This window comes from Pan paniscus, chromosome 10 (assembly GCF_029289425.2).
Source record: "Pan paniscus chromosome 10, NHGRI_mPanPan1-v2.0_pri, whole genome shotgun sequence".
NCBI classification, from domain to species: Eukaryota; Metazoa; Chordata; class Mammalia; order Primates; family Hominidae; genus Pan; species Pan paniscus.
This window is the reverse complement of record NC_073259.2, coordinates 10057395-10075577: the sequence shown is the minus strand read 5'-3', so window position 1 is coordinate 10075577 and position 18183 is coordinate 10057395. Positions and strand designations below refer to the sequence as shown.

Here is an 18183-nt window from a genome sequence, read left to right as displayed (position 1 = left end):
TGTTAAAAAAATTAACCAGTTGGTATACTGTTTCTTTTAGGACCTAGAAAATAAATGGTCGAATGAATTAAAACAATCAACTGCCATCCAAAAACAAGAGTATCAAGAATGGGTAATAAAACTTCACCAAGACCTAAAAAACCCCAACAACAGCTCCCTTAGGTATTAACTATGTATTGTTCTTATTCATATAGTAGTCCATTGTTAGTAATGTTTATATTTACTACAAAGTTAAACCTTTTAGCTGTATGTCTTTTTAATTTGCTAGTGAAAGTTCAAGACAATTTTATGCTGTGCTTTTACCACCTTTTGCATTATAGGCTTTATGTGGATTATTTGGGGGGCAATGGTTATTGGTTAGTTTGAAATAGAACTTTAGTTTTATGTGCTAGATACATACACCTAAATACTTAAATACTATCTTTATTTCTTTAGTTTCCACTCCATGCAGTAAACATTGGTTGAATGCCAAACACTCTCTAAGCAGAAAAACAAACAAAAAAAACCCTGCCTATATGGAGCTTATATTCTAGAAAGAGAGACTGATCTATAAATAAAAGAACACTGCATAGAGTGGTATGTGCAGTAACAGAAGCATGTAGAAGGTACAGAAATAGCATGGAGGATTTCTCATAAATTATAACTTGTGTGGCATCTCTTGGCCTAGATAAATTGTATTTCACATATTCCCTTAGAGCTTGACCATGCCTATGTTATTTCCTGGCTATGTATCTGTTATGTTTGAGAATTAATATTTTTCAAATCCTAAAGTATATTCAGTTGGAAATATACTGGGTACGGTATAATAATTCTATTTCCAGCATATGCCAGTGTATGCTATAAATATTTTTAAATAGCATTTTATTTGTATAATGTCAGTCTCATGTCTTTTTTTTTTCTTCATTGTATACCCAGTTCCTTGCCAAGTGTTTAGCTCTTGACACTAGCACATAAGACATGCTCAGTAAAAATTTATGGGATGAATGGATGGACAGATGGATAGGGTATTGTTAAAGTCTTTACCTGACATCTGTATCATCTCTTATCTAAATATTACAGTTTTTCATTTGCCTTACTGTTTTCCCCAAACTATTGGTTGCAGCCTGCTATGAACCATTCTACATCCCTTATTTTCCAACGAGCCTTTTAAAAATAACAATAGGAAAAAAATCAGGGTGCATCATATGTGAAGCTTTCTATAAATGAATGTGTATATTGAGCCAAAATGTAAAATATATACTGTATATTGTAGTCAGAAACATTGAAAGCCACTGATTTAAGGAAGCTGTGAAAGCCCTTTGCTGTGAAAGTTATCCCTTTATGATCATGCTACTGCACTCCAGCCTGGGTAACAAGAGTGAGAAACTCTTAAAAAAAAAAAAAAGTTATCTCTTACTTTGCTGCTAGAGTTTCAGAAATTCAATCTTTAGAATCAATTTCTTTTTTTTTTTTTTATTATACTTTAAGTTCTAGGGTACATGTGCACAACGTGCAGGTTTGTTACATATGTATACATGTGCCATGTTGGTGTGCTGCACCCATTAACTTGTTATTTACATTAGGTATATCTCCTAATGCTATCCCTTCCCCCTCCCCCAACCCCATGACAGGCCCTGGTGTGTGATGTTCCCCGCCCTGTGTCCAAGTGTTCTCATTGTTCAATTCTCACCTATGAGTGAGAACATGCGGTGTTTGGTTTTTTGTCCTTGTGATAGTTTGCTGAGAATGATGGTTTCCAGCTTCATCCATGTCCCTACAAAGGACATGAACTCATCCTTTTTTATGGCTGCGTAGTATTCCATGGTGTATATGTGCCACATTTTCTTAATCCAGTCTATCATTGATGGACATTTGGGTTGGTTCCAAGTCTTTGCTATTGTGAATAGTGCCGCAATAAACGTACGTGTGCATGTGTCTTTATAGCACATGATTTATAATCCTTTGGGTATATACCCAGTAATGGGATGGCTGGGTCAAATGGTATTTCTAGTTCTAGATCCTTGAGGAATAGCCACACTGTCTTCCACAATGGTTGAACTAGTTTACAGTCCCACCAACAGTGTAAAAGTATAGAATCAATTTCATTGTGTAAATATTGGCCTGTAGCTGATGCTGCTTTTAAAAATCAAGTATTCCTAGGAAATAATGTTTTTATTGTGACTTTGTTACCTTGCTTTTCTTTTTGATAAATGTTTCTTTGGGCAGGAGAGATCTCTTTTCAACACAACTATATATGGAACTCTTATATGTGATTGATAAAAGTGGTATTTTAAAATTTATTTTTGCTTTATTTTTCTTTAAAGTCAGGTCAGTTGAGGAATAAATTACATAAAGTTAAAATTCTTCTGTTTTAGGTGTACAGTTTGATGAATTTTGACAAACTTAGTCATAAAATCATCACCGCAATCAAAATACAGAATTTCCCTTTTTGGTAGTTTTATTTCATTGTAGTTTGATTTTTCTAGACTGTCACATAAATGGAATCAAACTGTATGTAGCAATTTGTATCTTGCTTCTTTCATGTGGCATAATACTTTAGAGACTCATTTGAGTTGTGTTTATCAGTGGTTCTTTTTATTACTCAGTACTGTTCTATCATCCATTTGTTTATCCATTTACTCAGTGATGGACATGTTGGATATTTCCAGATTTTAGCAATTATAAAGCTGTTGTAAACATTCATGAACAGGTCTTGTGTAGACATGTGTTTTGATTTCTCTTTCATAAATATGCAATCCCTCTCCCCTAGGAATGGGATTGCTTGGTCATATGGTAAGTGTACATTTAACTTCAGAAGAAACTGCCAGACTATTTTCCAAAGTGACTGTACAATTTTGCGTTCCCACCACCAATGTATGAGGGTTCCAGATGTTCCATATCTTCATCAGCACTCAATATTGCTATTTAGACATTCTAGTAAGTTTTGCAGTGATATCTTGTAATTTTACTTAGCATTTCCCTGATGCCTAATTATGTTAACATTTTTTCATGTGCTGGAAAAATGTGTCTTCTTATTGAGTTGTGAGAGTTCTTTATATATTCTGGATACAAGTCCATCATCAAATAATGTATTTTACAAATACTTTCTCCCACTCTGTGGCTTGTCGTTTCATTTTCTTAATAGTGTCAGTCAGAGAGTGAAGTTTTTCATTTTAGTTAAGTGCAGTTTATCAGTTAAAGACTTTATTTCTTCAAAGTAGTTTTAGGTTCACAGCAAAACTGAGAGGAAGGTACTAAGATTTACCGCCTGACCTACAAATGCATAGTCTTCCCCATTATCAGCATCCCCCAGCAAGGTGGTACCTTTGTTATGATCAAGAACATATATTGACATCATAATTGAAGGGGTGGGTTGCCCCTCCACACCTGTGGGTGTTTCTCGTAAGGTGGAACGAGAGACTTAGGAAAGAAAGAGACACAGAGACAAAGTATAGAGAAAGAAATAAGGGGACCCGGGGGACCAGCGTTCAGCATATGGAGGATCCCGCCAGCCTCTGAGTTCCCTTAGTATTTATTGATCATTTGTGGGTGTTTCTCCGAGAGGGGGATGTGTCAGGGTCACAAGACAATTGTGGGGAGAGGGTCAGCAGACAAACATGTGAACAAAGGTCTTTGCATCATAGACAATGTAAAGGATTAAGTGCTGTGCTTTTAGATATGCATACACATAAACATCTCAATGCTTTACAAAGCAGTATTGCTGCCTGCATGTCCCACCTCCAGCCCTAAGGCGGTTTTTCCCTATCTCAGTAGATGGAGCATACAATCGGGTTTTATACCGAGACATTCCATTGCCCAGGGACGGGCAGGAGACAGATGCCTTCCTCTTGTCTCAACTGCAAGAGGCATGCCTTCCTCTTATACTAATCCTCCTCAGCACAGACCCTTTACGGGTGTCGGGCTGGGGGACGGTCAGGTCTTTCCCTTCCCACGAGGCCGTATTTCAGACTATCACATGGGGAGAAACCTTGGACAATATCTGGCTTTCCTAGGCAGAGGTCCCTGCGGCCTTCCGCAGTTTTTGTGTCCCTGGGTACTTGAGATTAGGGAGTGGTGATGACTCTTAAGGAGCGTGCTGCCTTCAAGCATCTGTTTAACAAAGCACATCTTGCACCGCCCTTAATCCATTTAACTCTGAGTTGACACAGCACGTGTTTCAGAGAGCACGGGGTTGGGGGTAAGGTCACAGAATCTCAAGGCAGAAGAATTTTTCTTAGTACATAACAAAATGGAGTCTCCCATGTCTACTTCTTTCTACACAGACACAGTGACAATCTGATCTCTCTTGCTTTTCCCCACATTTCCCCCTTTTCTTTTCAACAAAACCGCAATCCTCATCATGGCCCGTTCTCGATGGTCGCCGTCTCTTCGGAGCTGTTGGGTACACCTGCAGACTAACAACAGACAAAACAGGCACACAAGGATTAATATGAGATTTATAATTGTAGTACTTCCGATGGTCTTAACCCAAGTGACAGGGTTAAGATTTGCGAGGCCATCAGCAACTCCTGCAATTGCCTCAGTTGCTGGCACCAAATTTAAATGGGCTTTTGATGCTTCGAAAATTTGTTCTTTTAATTTGGAAATGTCTAAAGTGAGATTATCTTCTCTTCCCTGTAGATGGCGTCTAACCATGTCCCAGTGATGCTCAGACTCATTATAAATTTGGGGTGTAATACAAAAATCTGACGTATTCCAGTCACACTGTAACTGGAAACGATGTTCTAAGCTCATGAGTCTGTCTCCCATCCAAATGACAGTTTGTCTAAGATCATTAATTTGATTTGCCAATTTTTGATCAATACTAGATTGTGAATTCCACAATCTTGTAGAATTTTTTTGCCAATCATTAACAAAGTTTACCGACTGAACAGAAGAGTGCAATGCAGCTCCTGCTACAGCAGCCGTAGCTGTGACTGCAATTAATCCCATAATCACTGCAATTAAAGTAAAAATGAATCTTTTGGATCTATTTAAAACACCTTTTAATACTTCAGTCAAAATATGGACGGATGGCGAGGCCTCCCACGGTCGGTCCATGGACACAGGGATCCACACGCCCTCTCTTGCTCTCACCAGCAGAATACGGTGTTGCCAATTAAAAGTTGAATCAATGCAAGTAAACAATCTACAATTTTCACAGGTTATAGTTTGAGAGTCTGGTTTAATAACTATATTTCCTACAACTAGCACATAAGGGGGCTTTATGCAACTTTGTAAAGGAACCGTTGGATTGGAATATAGGTGGATAGTATAAAATGGCTTACGATCTCTTGTTTCTAAAGTTTGATTTCCAGACCAAATTCTAATGTGGTGTGAGGCCACAGTAAGCCTCCATAATTCTAGATGTTCAGGACCAGAAACAGGACTTATTATTTTTGGTCTTGGGGTAGAGATTCCTTTTTCTCCCCATTCCCAAGGGTAGAAAGACTGCAATTTTTTATGCTTATGTTTGTCTAGACTTTCTGTTAAGTCGCTATCAACAGCTGGACTCACTTGTGCACTTGGACACGACTGAGTTCGTCCTGAGCAATTGTGGTAGAATTGACCTCGAGGTGCCCAATCTATAATAGTTCCGAATTCATTGTTTTGTAATATCACCGCAGTATTGGCCACACATTCTTCCCAAACTAAAACTTCTGTATTTTTTGATTCTTTGGGAATTTCCTTGGGGCAAGGTTTCCCTTTAGGTCTAAATTTTAATGATCTTTGATAAGAAAAGTCTTGTAAATAATTTACCCGTGGCCTGAGTGACATCCCGCTTACCATGTGATAAGTGAATCTACTGATGGGACTGACAGTAGGTACTTCTACCAACCAATTTTGGACTGCAGGCATTAAACATCCTGGTGCTCTCCCTAGGCAAATAGGAGGATAACGATACCCAATGGAAATATTTATCATCATCCCTTCTTCCTCAGGTTTGGCAGGGCAGCGATCATCTGTGGGGCCAGGTACCCATACGCTATCATTAACATATACTTCTATAGGATTATCCATCCATGTGACTGGTGTTACCATCTCTGTGGAGGCCCTTTTCTTTGCATCTCCGATGGGTTCATTGTAGAACTTCAAATGTCTAGTGGGTATCCAAACAGGAAGCTGATTTTCTCCTGGTGAAACACAAACAAAACCTCTCCCCCACGTTATCACCTTCCCTATTTCCCATGTCTTATTTTTATTATCTTTCCACCAAATTAGTTTTCCTTCATGTGGACTGTTCTTTTTACCAGTAAGATGTTGTTCTACAGAAGTAGTAGTCTGATTTCTATAAATGTTTTAAAAATTTAAAGTATAGAGTGCTAGATTAAGTTGCATCTGAGGAGTGGTACACTCCTTACTGTCTCCCCCTTCTTTTTGTTTAACTAATTGAGTTTTGAGTGTTCTATTAGTTCTTTCAACTATGGCCTGTCCTTGGGAATTATAAGGAATTCCTGTTGTATGTGAAATTTTCCACTGACTTAAGAATTTTTGGAAAGCTTTACTACAATATCCTGGTCCATTGTCAGTTTTGATTTTTTCTGGAACTCCCATTACAGCAAAACAAGACAATAAATGTTTTTTAACATGGGAAGTACTTTCTCCTGTTTGGCAAGTTGCCCATATGAAATGTGAATAAGTATCAACTGTTACATGAACATATGATCATTTTCCAAATGAAGGTACATGCGTGACATCCATTTGCCATCATGCATTAGGACACAGACCTCTGGGATTAACTCCTGCCTCTTGAGTGGGCAGGTGTAAGACTTGACACTGGGTGCAATGTTGTACAATGTCTTTTGCCTATTTCCATGTGACATCAAATTTGTTTTTTAATCCTGCTGCATTTACATGAGTCAAAGCATGAAGTTCTTACGCTTTTATGAATGCAGATGATACCAGTAAGTCAGCTTGTTCATTTGCTTTAGTCAAAGGCCCTGGTAAATTAGTGTGTGCTCGAATATGAGTAATATAAAATGGGAAATTTCTTTTTCTTACAGTTTGTTGTAATAAATTGAATAGCTGGTTTAACTGATCATCCATGCTATATTTAATTAGAGCTGTCTCAACATCCCTTGTAGCCTGTACTACGGATGCAGAATCTGATATAATATTGATAGGTTGCTCAAAATCTTGTAACACTGTAATGACTGCAACCAACTCTGCTCTTTGAGCCGATTGATACGGAGTTTTGATTACTCGTTCTTTCGGCCCTGTGTAAGCTGCTTTTCCATTGCTGGAACCATCAGTAAATACTGTTAGAGCATTTTCTAAAGGTTCACGTCTGGTAATTTTAGGTAGAATCCAAGTAGTCAATTTTAAGAACTGGAAGATTTTTGTTTTTTGGTAATGATTAATAATTCCCACAAAATTAGCAAGACCAATCTGCCATGCACCAGAATTGATAAAGGCTTGTCTAACTTGTTCCTTGGTTAAAGGGACAACTATTTTGTCTGGGTCATTGCCACATAATTTTATTATTCGTAATCTTGTCTGACCAATTAATGTAGCTATTTGATCCAAGTACAATGTAAAAGTCTTAACTGTACTGTGAGGAAGGAATGACCACTCCACAAGATCAGTATTTTGAATAATGATGCCTGTTGGAGAATGTGCAGTGGCAAAAATCAAAAGTTGGAGTGGGGCTAAGGGATCTATTCTATTTGTTTGTGCTGACTGAATTTTTTCTTCCACTAATTTAATTTCTTTTGTTGCCTCTGGGGTTAACATTCTTTTACTATTTAAGTCTGAGTCTCCTCTTAAGATAGAGAACAGGCCGGGCGCGGTGGCTCACGCCTGTAATCCCAGCACTTTGGGAGGCCGAGGTGGGCGGATCACGAGGTCAGGAGATCGAGACCATCCTGGCTAACACGGTGAAACCCTGTCTCTACTAAAAATACAAAAAATCAGCCGGGCGTGGTGGCGGGCGCCTGTAGTCCCAGCTACTCGGGAGGCTGAGGCAGGAGAATGGCGTGAACCCGGGAGGCGGAGCTTGCAGTGAGCCGAAATCGCGCCACTGCACTCCAGCCTGGGCGACAGAGCGAGACTCCGTCTCACAAAAAAAAAAAAAAAGAGAACAAATTTGACATGGCATAAGTAGGAATGCCTAGAGTTGGCCGAATCCAATTAATATCTCCCAGCAATTTTTGAAAATCATTTAGTGTTTTTAATGTGTCTTTTCTTATTTCTATTTTTTGTGGCTTAATTTTTCTATTTTCTATCTGCATCCCTAAATAATGAAAAGGAGTAGAGGTTTGGATCTTATCAGATGCTATTGCCAGTCCTGCGTTGGCAACCTCTGCTTGCAGAAATGTATAACAGTCAATTAATTTATCTCTCGTTTCTGCAGCACATAAAATATCATCAATATAATGAATAATATAACAGTCTGAAAACTTGTCTCTAACTGGTTGAAGAGCTCGACCTACAAAAGTCTGACAAATAGTTGGACTATAAAGCATTCCCTGAGGTAACACTTTCCACTGAAACCTGGTGGCTGGTTCTTTATTATTTATGGCTGGTATAGTAAAGGCAAATTTTTCGCAATCCTGCTCCGCCAGAGGGATGGTAAAAAAGCAATCCTTTAGATCAATTATAATTAAAGGCCAGTCTTTTGGGATCATGGCCGGAGAGGGCAACCCAGGTTGGAGAGGCCCCATGGGTTGAATTACGGCGTTTACAGCCCTAAAGTCAGTTAACATACGCCATTTGCCTGATTTCTTCTGAATTACAAACACAGGAGAATTCCAAGGCGAGAATGAAGGCTCAATATGACCCTTTTCTAACTGTTCATTTGCTAATAAATGTAAAGCCTCCAGTTTTTGTTTTGGTAGAGGCCACTGGTTTACCCACACCGGTTTTTCTGTTTTCCAAGTTAATGGTATGGGTTTAGGAGGCTCTACAGTGGCCGCCCCTAAAAAGGATACCCTATTCCTTCTCTTTCTTGATTTATTTTAGCCTCAACTGGAACTTTAATGCCATCTTCATTTTTCCCTAGTCCCTTTCCTGGTATATATCCCATCTTGGTCATGATTTTTTGACTCGTGGGGCTATATAATGGAGCAGGCATGGTGATTTCCACACCCCATTGTTGTAATAAATTTCGACCCCACAGATTAAGAGGAATTGAAGTAATCATTGGCTGAACAGTACTTTCTTATCTGGCCCTAAGCAATGTAAAATCTCAGTACTTTGATACACTTCTGAGGCTGTGCCTATGCTGACAAGTCCTGTAACAGCCTTTTGTTTAGGCCAATTTTTTGGCCACTGATTTAAAGCAATGATAGAGACATCTGCTCTAGTGTCTACCAACCCTTCAAACTGTTTTCCTTGAATAATGGCCTTACACACAGGTCTGTTCTTTGAGACCTGACTTGCCCAATATGCAGCCTTTCCTGTCGGATCAGTGCTTCCAAACCCTCCTGTTCTTTTTATTTCACTATTTCCAACCTTAATATATGGCAGGAGTAATAATTGAGCAATCCTGTCTCCTGGACTGGCACCCCAAGGAATTGAAGAGCTAATAACCAATTGAATTTCGCCTTTATAGTCTGAATCAACCACACCAGTATGAATTTGAACTCCTTTTAGATTTAGACTTGATCTTCCCAAGATTAGTCCTACAGTCCCCTCAGGCAGTGGGCCATATACCCCTGTGGGGATTTTTTGTGGGGGCTCCCCTGGAAGCAGAGAGACTGCTTGTATAGTACCTAAATCTACTGCTGCACTGCCGCTTGTGGCGGGGGACAATTGTTGTATTGTGGTAACTGGCTTATTCCCTGAAACACTTGGGACAGTGGGGGTTGTTGTCCCTGAAAACCCTGAGGAACAAATGGCTGAATTGGGAATGCCCCAGTTTGTTGTGGGGCCTGAGGCTGGCCCCTTTGCTCGTTTCCCGACAATGGTTTCCCATTTTTATCAAATTTAGAACGACATTGACTAGCCCAATGTTTTCCTTTTTTACATCTTGGACATAAGTCTGGTGGCTCTCTACCTGTTGTGGTAGTAGCTTGAGTAGTTATATTCTGTTTATTTAAGACTGGGCAATTCTTTTTTAAATGACCAATTTGACCACAATTATAACATTTTCCTCCAAATGTTCTAACTTGTCCTCCTAAAACAACTCCTGTTATTGCTTGAGCCATAAGCATAGCTTTATGCATAGCTCCTCCGATTCCATCCCATGCTTTTACGTATTCTGAGATTACATCTGATCCTGCAGGAACCTTTCCTTTTAATGGCTTAATGGCTGATTGACACTCAGGATTGGCGTTTTCATATGCCATCAACTCCACTATGACCTTACGGGCATTTTCATCAGCAATTGACTTTTGAGCAACATCTTGTAGCCTTGCCACCAAATCAGGGTAGGGCTCTTTCGAACCTTGTCTTACTGTATTAAATGAGGGGCAGGCAGTTCCTGGGTCTTGGATTTTTTCCCAGGCTCTAAGGCAGATAGCTCTAACTTGCTCAATGGCCTCATTTTGCATTAATGCTTGTTGACTAATAGTACTCCAATTTTGACCTGTTCCTAATAGTTGATCTGCATCTATGTTAACTGGAGGATTGGCAGCCCTATTTCTTCGGACCTGTTCTTGTACCCCATCAATCCACCAAGTCTTAAATTGTAAAAATTGAGAGGGTGAGAGAGACGATTTTGCCAGAATCTCCCAATCATAAGGAATGAGTCTATGTCCATGAGCAATGGAATCTAATAATGTCCTCATATAAGGGGAGTTGGGTCCATACTGTTTTACTCCCTCTTTCATATCTTTTAGCATTTTTATCGAAAAAGACTTGCATCTGGCCTCAGCTGTGAGAGGATCTCCCTCTTGGGCCCCTTCTCCAGGTGGCATCGGTTCTAACATTACTGGGAATTGCCACGCCTCAGTATCTCCTTCCTTTCTTGATTTATCAATAATCTCATGTAATTCACTATCCTGTCTACTAGGTGGTGCCGTAGGATTAAGTCTCCTAGTGGGTGGCTGAGGGTATGGCGCCCTGCCCTGTGGTGCTGGGGGCATTCCTGGATATCCATACTGACTTTCTGGGGGTGGCCGATACTGAAGTTCAGCCGGTGGCCAGTATTGATAAACTACTGGCGGTTGGGTCTTATTTTCTTTAACCTGCGTTTGAGGTTGTAATGTTACGGGCACCTGACCTGCTGGAAGAGGACTTGGTCCTCGTGGTTTAGACTCTGATGGCCCCACTAATTCTGGACCTTTTCCTTCTAATTTTAACGTTTCAGGATATATCACCTCCTGTAATTGATTATAGTCAACACTTTGCGTTGACTGAGCCATTACCGGCTCTGCTACATATTCGTAATGTAAACTTTCTGTCTCTTTCTGGGATTTTTTCCTTGTCTTTTCATTACAATCTATTATACAGCTTCCAGGGGCATCAGAAACTGAAACGCTATCTTCTTCTGTTTGAAATGGTTCTAAAGCTGCTTTAATAATGGCCCAATCATTCCATACTGTAAGTGGAATGATATTACCCTTCCTACCTGCTTGTTTTAGTTCCTTACCAATTCTTTTCCAATCTTTTAGATCTAAAGTTCCTTGTTCTGGAAACCATGGGCAAAATTGTTCTATTATTTGAAATAGCTTGATTCGATTTTTTGTAGATACTTTAACTCCCCCTCTTTTTAAAAGAATTTTAATAAAGCTGAGATAAGAGGCATATTTACTTTTAGTTTTACTTTTAGTTTGCCCCATTATCACCCTAGCTTCTTCCAAGCGCACAAGCTTACCGTACGGCTGACTGTAGATGTACTCGGGATCTCTCATCGACTTGTCCTCAATGACCACGCTCGAGCGTACCTTCACCCTAGAGAAAAGCCTCCACGTTGGGCACCAGATGAAGGGGTGGGTTGCCCCTCCACACCTGTGGGTGTTTCTCGTAAGGTGGAACAAGAGACTTAGGAAAGAAAGAGACACAGAGACAAAGTATAGAGAAAGAAATAAGGGGACCCGGGGGACCAGCGTTCAGCATATGGAGGATCCCGCCAGCCTCTGAGTTCCCTTAGTATTTATTGATCATTTGTGGGTGTTTCTCCAAGAGGGGGATGTGTCAGGGTCACAAGACAATTGTGGGGAGAGGGTCAGCAGACAAACACGTGAACAAAGGTCTTTGCATCATAGACAAGGTAAAGGATTAAGTGCTGTGCTTTTAGATATGCATACACATAAACATCTCAATGCTTTACAAAGCAGTATTGCTGCCTGCATGTCCCACCTCCAGCCCTAAGGTGGTTTTTCCCTATCTCAGTAGATAGAACGTACAATCGGGTTTTATACCGAGACATTCCATTGCCCAGGGACGGGCAGGAGACAGATGCCTTCCTCTTGTCTCAACTGCAAGAGGCATGCCTTCCTCTTATACTAATCCTCCTCAGCACAGACCCTTTACGGGTGTCGGGCTGGGGGACGGTCAGGTCTTTCCCTTCCCACGAGGCCATATTTCAGACTATCACATGGGGAGAAACCTTGGACAATATCTGGCTTTCCTAGGCAGAGGTCCCTGCGGCCTTCCGCAGTTTTTGTGTCCCTGGGTACTTGAGATTAGGGAGTGGTGATGACTCTTAAGGAGCGTGCTGCCTTCAAGCATCTGTTTAACAAAGCACATCTTGCACCGCCCTTAATCCATTTAACTCTGAGTTGACACAGCACGTGTTTCAGAGAGCACGGGGTTGGGGGTAAGGTCACAGAATCTCAAGGCAGAAGAATTTTTCTTAGTACATAACACAATGGAGTCTCCCATGTCTACTTCTTTCTACACAGACACAGTGACAATCTGATCTCTCTTGCTTTTCCCCACAATAATCATTCAAAGTCCATAGTTTATTTTAGGGCTCACTCTTGCCATTGTATATTCTGTCAGTTTGGACAAATGTATAGGACGTGTATCTGCTATTATAGTACCATACAGAGTAGTTTTGTTACTCAAAAATCCTCTGTGCTCTGCCAATTTATCTATTTTCTATCTTGCCTAAGATACCTTTGCCTAATGGAAGATCACAAAGATTTTATCCTGTGTTTTTTCTTCTAGAAGTTTTATTGTTTTAGGTTTCACATATATGTGGTCATGATATATATTGTTTCACACAGATATATGTAAATGACATATATCCACCAACCTATATATTTATGCATGTATGTTGGTCTATAGTTTGTTTGTTTGTTTTTCTTATAACGTCTTCATTTGGTTTTGGTGTCAGGTTAATGGGGGCATTGTAAAATGAGTTGATCTGTGGTTATCGGTCTGATACGATGTTTTGATTTCTAGTATTTCCAGTTGTTTTCGCTCTTTGCTAAAATTCCTTGTGTGTTGCCTACCTTTCCACTAGATCTTTTAACATGTTGGTTATAGTTTTTTGAAAGTCCCTTTCTTTTAGTCCCAATATCTGGATCCTTTCTAAATCTGTTTCTGTTGATTGCTTTATCTCGACAGTGGGTTGGGTTTTTCTCTTGCTTTTCTGGTTGTCTCTTCTTCTTTTTTCTTCTCCTCCCCGGCCCCAAGACAAGAGTCTTTCTCTGTCTCCCAGGCTGGGGTACAATGCCTACAATGCCGCGATCTTGGCTCATTGCAACCTCCACCTCCTGCGTTCAAGCAATTCTCCTGCCTCAGCCTCCTAAGTAGCTGGGATTACAGGCGTATGCCACCACACCTGGCTAATTTTTGTATTTTTAGTAGAGACAGTGTTTCACCATGTTGGCCAGGCTGGTCTTGAACTCCTGATCTCGTGATTCGCCCACCTCGGCCTCCCAAAGTGCTGGGATTACAGGCACGAGCCACCGCACCCAGCCTATTTTTCTTCTTTTCTTTTTTTTAACTGATTACTGGATATTGTGGGTATTAGAAGAGACTGAGGTTAATAGTATTTATGTCCAGAAATGAACAATATTAATGTGAAGGTTGTGTACATCTTATCAGCAGTTGAGGTAAGTTTGGTTTCCTTTTTTTTCCCCTTTGCATTAGACTTTATTTACTAGCTTATTCACTGGAACAATGCTTGGAGAAATCTGAAAATGCATGGCAAGTTTGTTAGAGATCTTGCTTTCATATAATTTGTAGACTTTATGGCTTTATTTTTTAAAAACTTTTAATTTTTTTATTTCAGTAGGTTTTTGGGGAATAGGTGGTGTTTGGTTACACAAATAAGTTCTTGAGTGGTGATTTCTAAGATTTTGGTGCATCCATCACCCGAGCAATGTACACTGTACCCAACGTGTAGTCTTTTACCCCACTTTTATCCCAGTTTGGTTTCGTGTCTGTCAGTACCTTCAATGTACCACCGGCTTCATTTTCTACTGGTGCTACTTTGTGCTTAGAACGGCACTTGGGGGTCCAGGAGGATTTTTCTCTGTCTCTCTGCTCCATCCCTTGCTTTCAGCAGCCTTCGCATGCCAGAGCTGCAGAGTGGAGTCTGCCTCCATACTTTTGCTCTGCCTCCCAGCAGTGGGCTTGCTACTTGTTACTTGAATCTAGGCTCATAGTTGCGGGTCCGGAAGGTCACTTTGTTCAACTCTTCTCCATCTTTGTTGTCTTTGTCCGCTCCTGGTTTGGTCAAGCCTCGTGTATCTTGATTCTCAGCATTTCTGCCTGTGCCCTTGAGAAGGCTCTGTTGTCTCCTGCCCTCAGTGTTTTCTGGAAATACCTGATGGAGGCCAGTGGAAAAGAGTTTGCAAGTTCATGTGCCTGTGGCTCCGACCTATTCTAACTTGATATGCTAGCTCACTTGGCCTTCAAGAATCTGTTAAAATTTTAGCTGCTTTCTTTTTACCCCCTTGTATGACAGCATCCTATTTCAGCTATGCTGTAACAAAGATGAAACTCCTTATGTGTCCTGTCTGTCCTTGGAGGTATATGTCACGGTTTGGAATTCAGTTTACTAGGTTGCCTTATTATCACAAATGTTTGATGGACTCCAGAAAAGTATGATTTTGTAGATCAGCAGTCCTCTGAGCCTTTTTGGCACCGAGGACCAGTTTCACAGAAGACAGTTTTTTCCAGGAGAGGTGGAGAGGGTTTGGGGATGAAACGGTTCCACAAGGAGCACACAACCTCAATCGCTTGCATGCACAGTTCACAATACAGTTCACGCTCCTATGAGAACCTAATGCTGCCGCTGAGCGGATGGGAGGTGGAGCTCGGGTGGTAATGCTCACTCGCCTGCTGCTCACTTCCTGCTGTGCGGCCTGGTTCCTAACAGGCCTGTACGGGGAATTGGGGTCCCCTGCTGTAGATTATCTGGCTAGATTTAAATTTACCGTATTTACTAATGAAGTCAGTCATTGAGTCTAATGGGGCTGTTGGGATTAGCCCCAAAAATTTAGTCAGGGAAATGGATGACTCGTACAGACTTGTATCATCCTCAGCATATACCACTGTTGGAATTGAACGGTGATACAGTTATTGCTCTTTTGTGGAAGTCTTCTCAGGAACTATAAAGAGGAGAGCAAAGAGAAAGGCAGTTTAGTGGGAGGAGTATGTTGGAGGTAAAAAAGAAAACAAACAAGAAATGGTCAAAGTAAAGGGTGTGTATACATCAAAATGAACTTCATCTTTTTTATTATCTATTTTATTTCACTTTAAATTTTTATTGCTATCACTTCATCTATTTTCTGATTTTGCCTAGGGCTAGCCCTGGTATAGGATGTATTATATATTTTAAAATACAATGTGATTTTAAAGTAATAAGTTAATCGCTTCATTTAATCATTCTCTTAGGCTGCTAAAAGTGTTAAATGGCAATATATTAATTGACATTATAATGATTGAAAATAATAATCTGCTTTATTTATCGTGAGGAAATGAAAGAACAAGTGGGAATTTTAGAACCTGTTGGTGCTTACCTGTCTTACTTGTCACCGTGGATTAAGGATGAGTTTAGGAAAAAATTAAGCAAGACTTTCAGCTGTTCAGTTTTCTCTCATTATAAAGCTTTCCTTTAAGAAAAGTTTTTGACAAACATTAAAGTATATCAAAAATTTTATTACTTTTAGTGAGGAAATTAAAGTTCAGCCAAGTCAGTTCAGAGAATCTGTAGAAGCAATTGGAAGGATTTATGAGGAACAGAGAAAGTTAGAAGAAAGTTTTACCATTCACTTAGGTAAGTGTGTTAATTTTTTTGCAGTTATAATTTATTGTAACTTCTGAAACTATTTTTTAATTATTATTTTTTTAAAATAATAGAGACAAGGTTTCGCTATGTTGCCCAGGCTGGTCTTGAACCCCTGGGCTCAAGCAGTCCACCCACCTTGGCCTCCCAAAGTGCTAGGATTACAGGCATGAGTCACCATGCCTGACCGCTGCAACTTTTTTTATATGCTGTAAGAGAAAAATCCCTAACATGTGAGTAGAGTGTACCTATGTTATTTTTAATTCCAAATTATGTTTTACTTTAAGAAAGACTATATTTTATTGGCTTTAAGTTTTGTATATTTATATAATGTTTTTTGCAGATAGATTAAACTGAAAAAGTCATTAAAATGGGAAGTTGCAAGGCCCATTTTTAATTATTTTGTGGTACAGATTTATCTGGATTCTTGCCATAGAGATTTGCATCTTGTTATACTGGACTTTCTGTAGCTGCTTAAATATCTTTCCTGGACTATTGCCTACCCCCAGGAGCCCAGTTGAAGACCATGCATAATTTGAGATTGCTGAGAGCAGATATGCTGGACTTCTGTAAGCATAAAAGAAATCATCGAAGTGGTGTGAAACTTCATCGGCTCCAAACAGCTCTGTCACTTTATTCTGCATCTCTCTGTGGCCTGGTTTTACTAGTAGATAATCGAATTAATTCATATAGTGGTATTAAAAGAGGTAAGTTAACATCATACACATTTATTTTGTTAAATTTCATCCTGTAACACCATTCTTACAAAGAAAGGAATTATAGGGAAAATGAAAAAAAATTTTTATCACCTTGACATCCAAGTAGACCAAACAAACATACCCAGCCATAGTTATTTTATTTCAAACTGTAGCATCGATAGAGTGCTTCATGATATTTATTTTTCTTAAAATGCTATTATAATGTTTTTATAGAATTCTCATTACAAGGTAAAACAAAAAGAGCAATCACATGTTTTCAGTTTAGAAGCAAATCCTGGCTTGGTGATTTTTAGCTCATCCATTTGTCCCTCTCTCTCTCTCTATATATATATATTTTAATAACCTACCTCTTAAATTTGCTAGGTAAAATTCTACCTTCCCTCTTAGTACAACTCACTTTTTATGATTATTTCTAAATTTGTAAATATATAAAATGTAGAATATATAAAATATATGAAACGTATACTTGTTTTTGAAAGAAGCTTAAATAGAATTTATTTCCCCTCATAAATATAAGAACCTTCTTATATTTTGTAGCACCTTTTGGGGTGGATTATGATGAAAGTATTATTTAAAGAAGACCTGGAATTACATTAACAAAGAAATGTCAATATAATTAACTCTTTTGAGTGTTCGAGAGGTTAAGTCTCTAATCAAAACAAAATTGCTGTGCCCTAACTTAAGGCATAATTATTTAAAGGACAAGTATAAGAAATCTTATTAAGAAAAATAAGTATTATTTTCTTTTTCTACTAAATCTCATTGTAAGTAAATACTAAATATTTGATAGTTCGCATTTAGAAGTTTGTAAATGTTTTGGGTCCCTTAGATTTTGCCACGGTTTGCCAAGAATGCACTGACTTCCATTTCCCCCGAATTGAAGAGCAATTAGAAGTTGTCCAACAGGTGGTACTTTATGCTAGAACCCAGCGCAGGAGTAAGTTGAAAGAATCACTTGGTGGGTAAAACTCACTTTTATTATATTCTGTCTGTAATCACTGTAATAGTATGTGGATCAGTATTAAGATCATATAGAAAATTATGTTGGTGGAAGATAGGAAATTAAAAACAAAATTTAAGATTTTTTTAAGTTTTTTTTATTTAGAAAGAACATCAAAATGTATTTTTGGTTTTTTGGGTTTTTTTTTTTCCTTCAACTTTTACTTTAAGTTCCAGGGTACATGTACAGGATGCACAGGTTTGTTACATAGGTAAATGCGTGCCATGGTGGTTTGCTGCACAGATCAACCCATCTCCTAGGTATTAAGCCCATCGTCTATTACCTATTCTTCCTGATGTTCTTCCCTTCTCCTAACAAGCCCGAGTGTGTGTTGTTCCCCACAATGCGTCCATGTG

The 18183-nt window shown here is 39.3% G+C and overlaps 1 protein-coding gene across 3 annotated transcripts in view; it reads left to right on the top strand.

The window, feature by feature from the left end:
• FERRY3 (FERRY endosomal RAB5 effector complex subunit 3) overlaps positions 1-18183 on the top strand; it is a 60180-nt gene that overhangs the window by 13094 nt on the left and 28903 nt on the right. For all 3 annotated transcript variants that reach the window (XM_055095269.2, XM_003820337.6, XM_024931230.4), the window contains 4 exons: positions 41-162; positions 15993-16099; positions 16618-16815; positions 17657-17785. In XM_055095269.2, coding sequence (XP_054951244.1) covers positions 41-162; positions 15993-16099; positions 16618-16815; positions 17657-17785 — 556 coding nt within the window. The remainder of the gene's footprint in view (positions 1-40; positions 163-15992; positions 16100-16617; positions 16816-17656; positions 17786-18183) is intronic.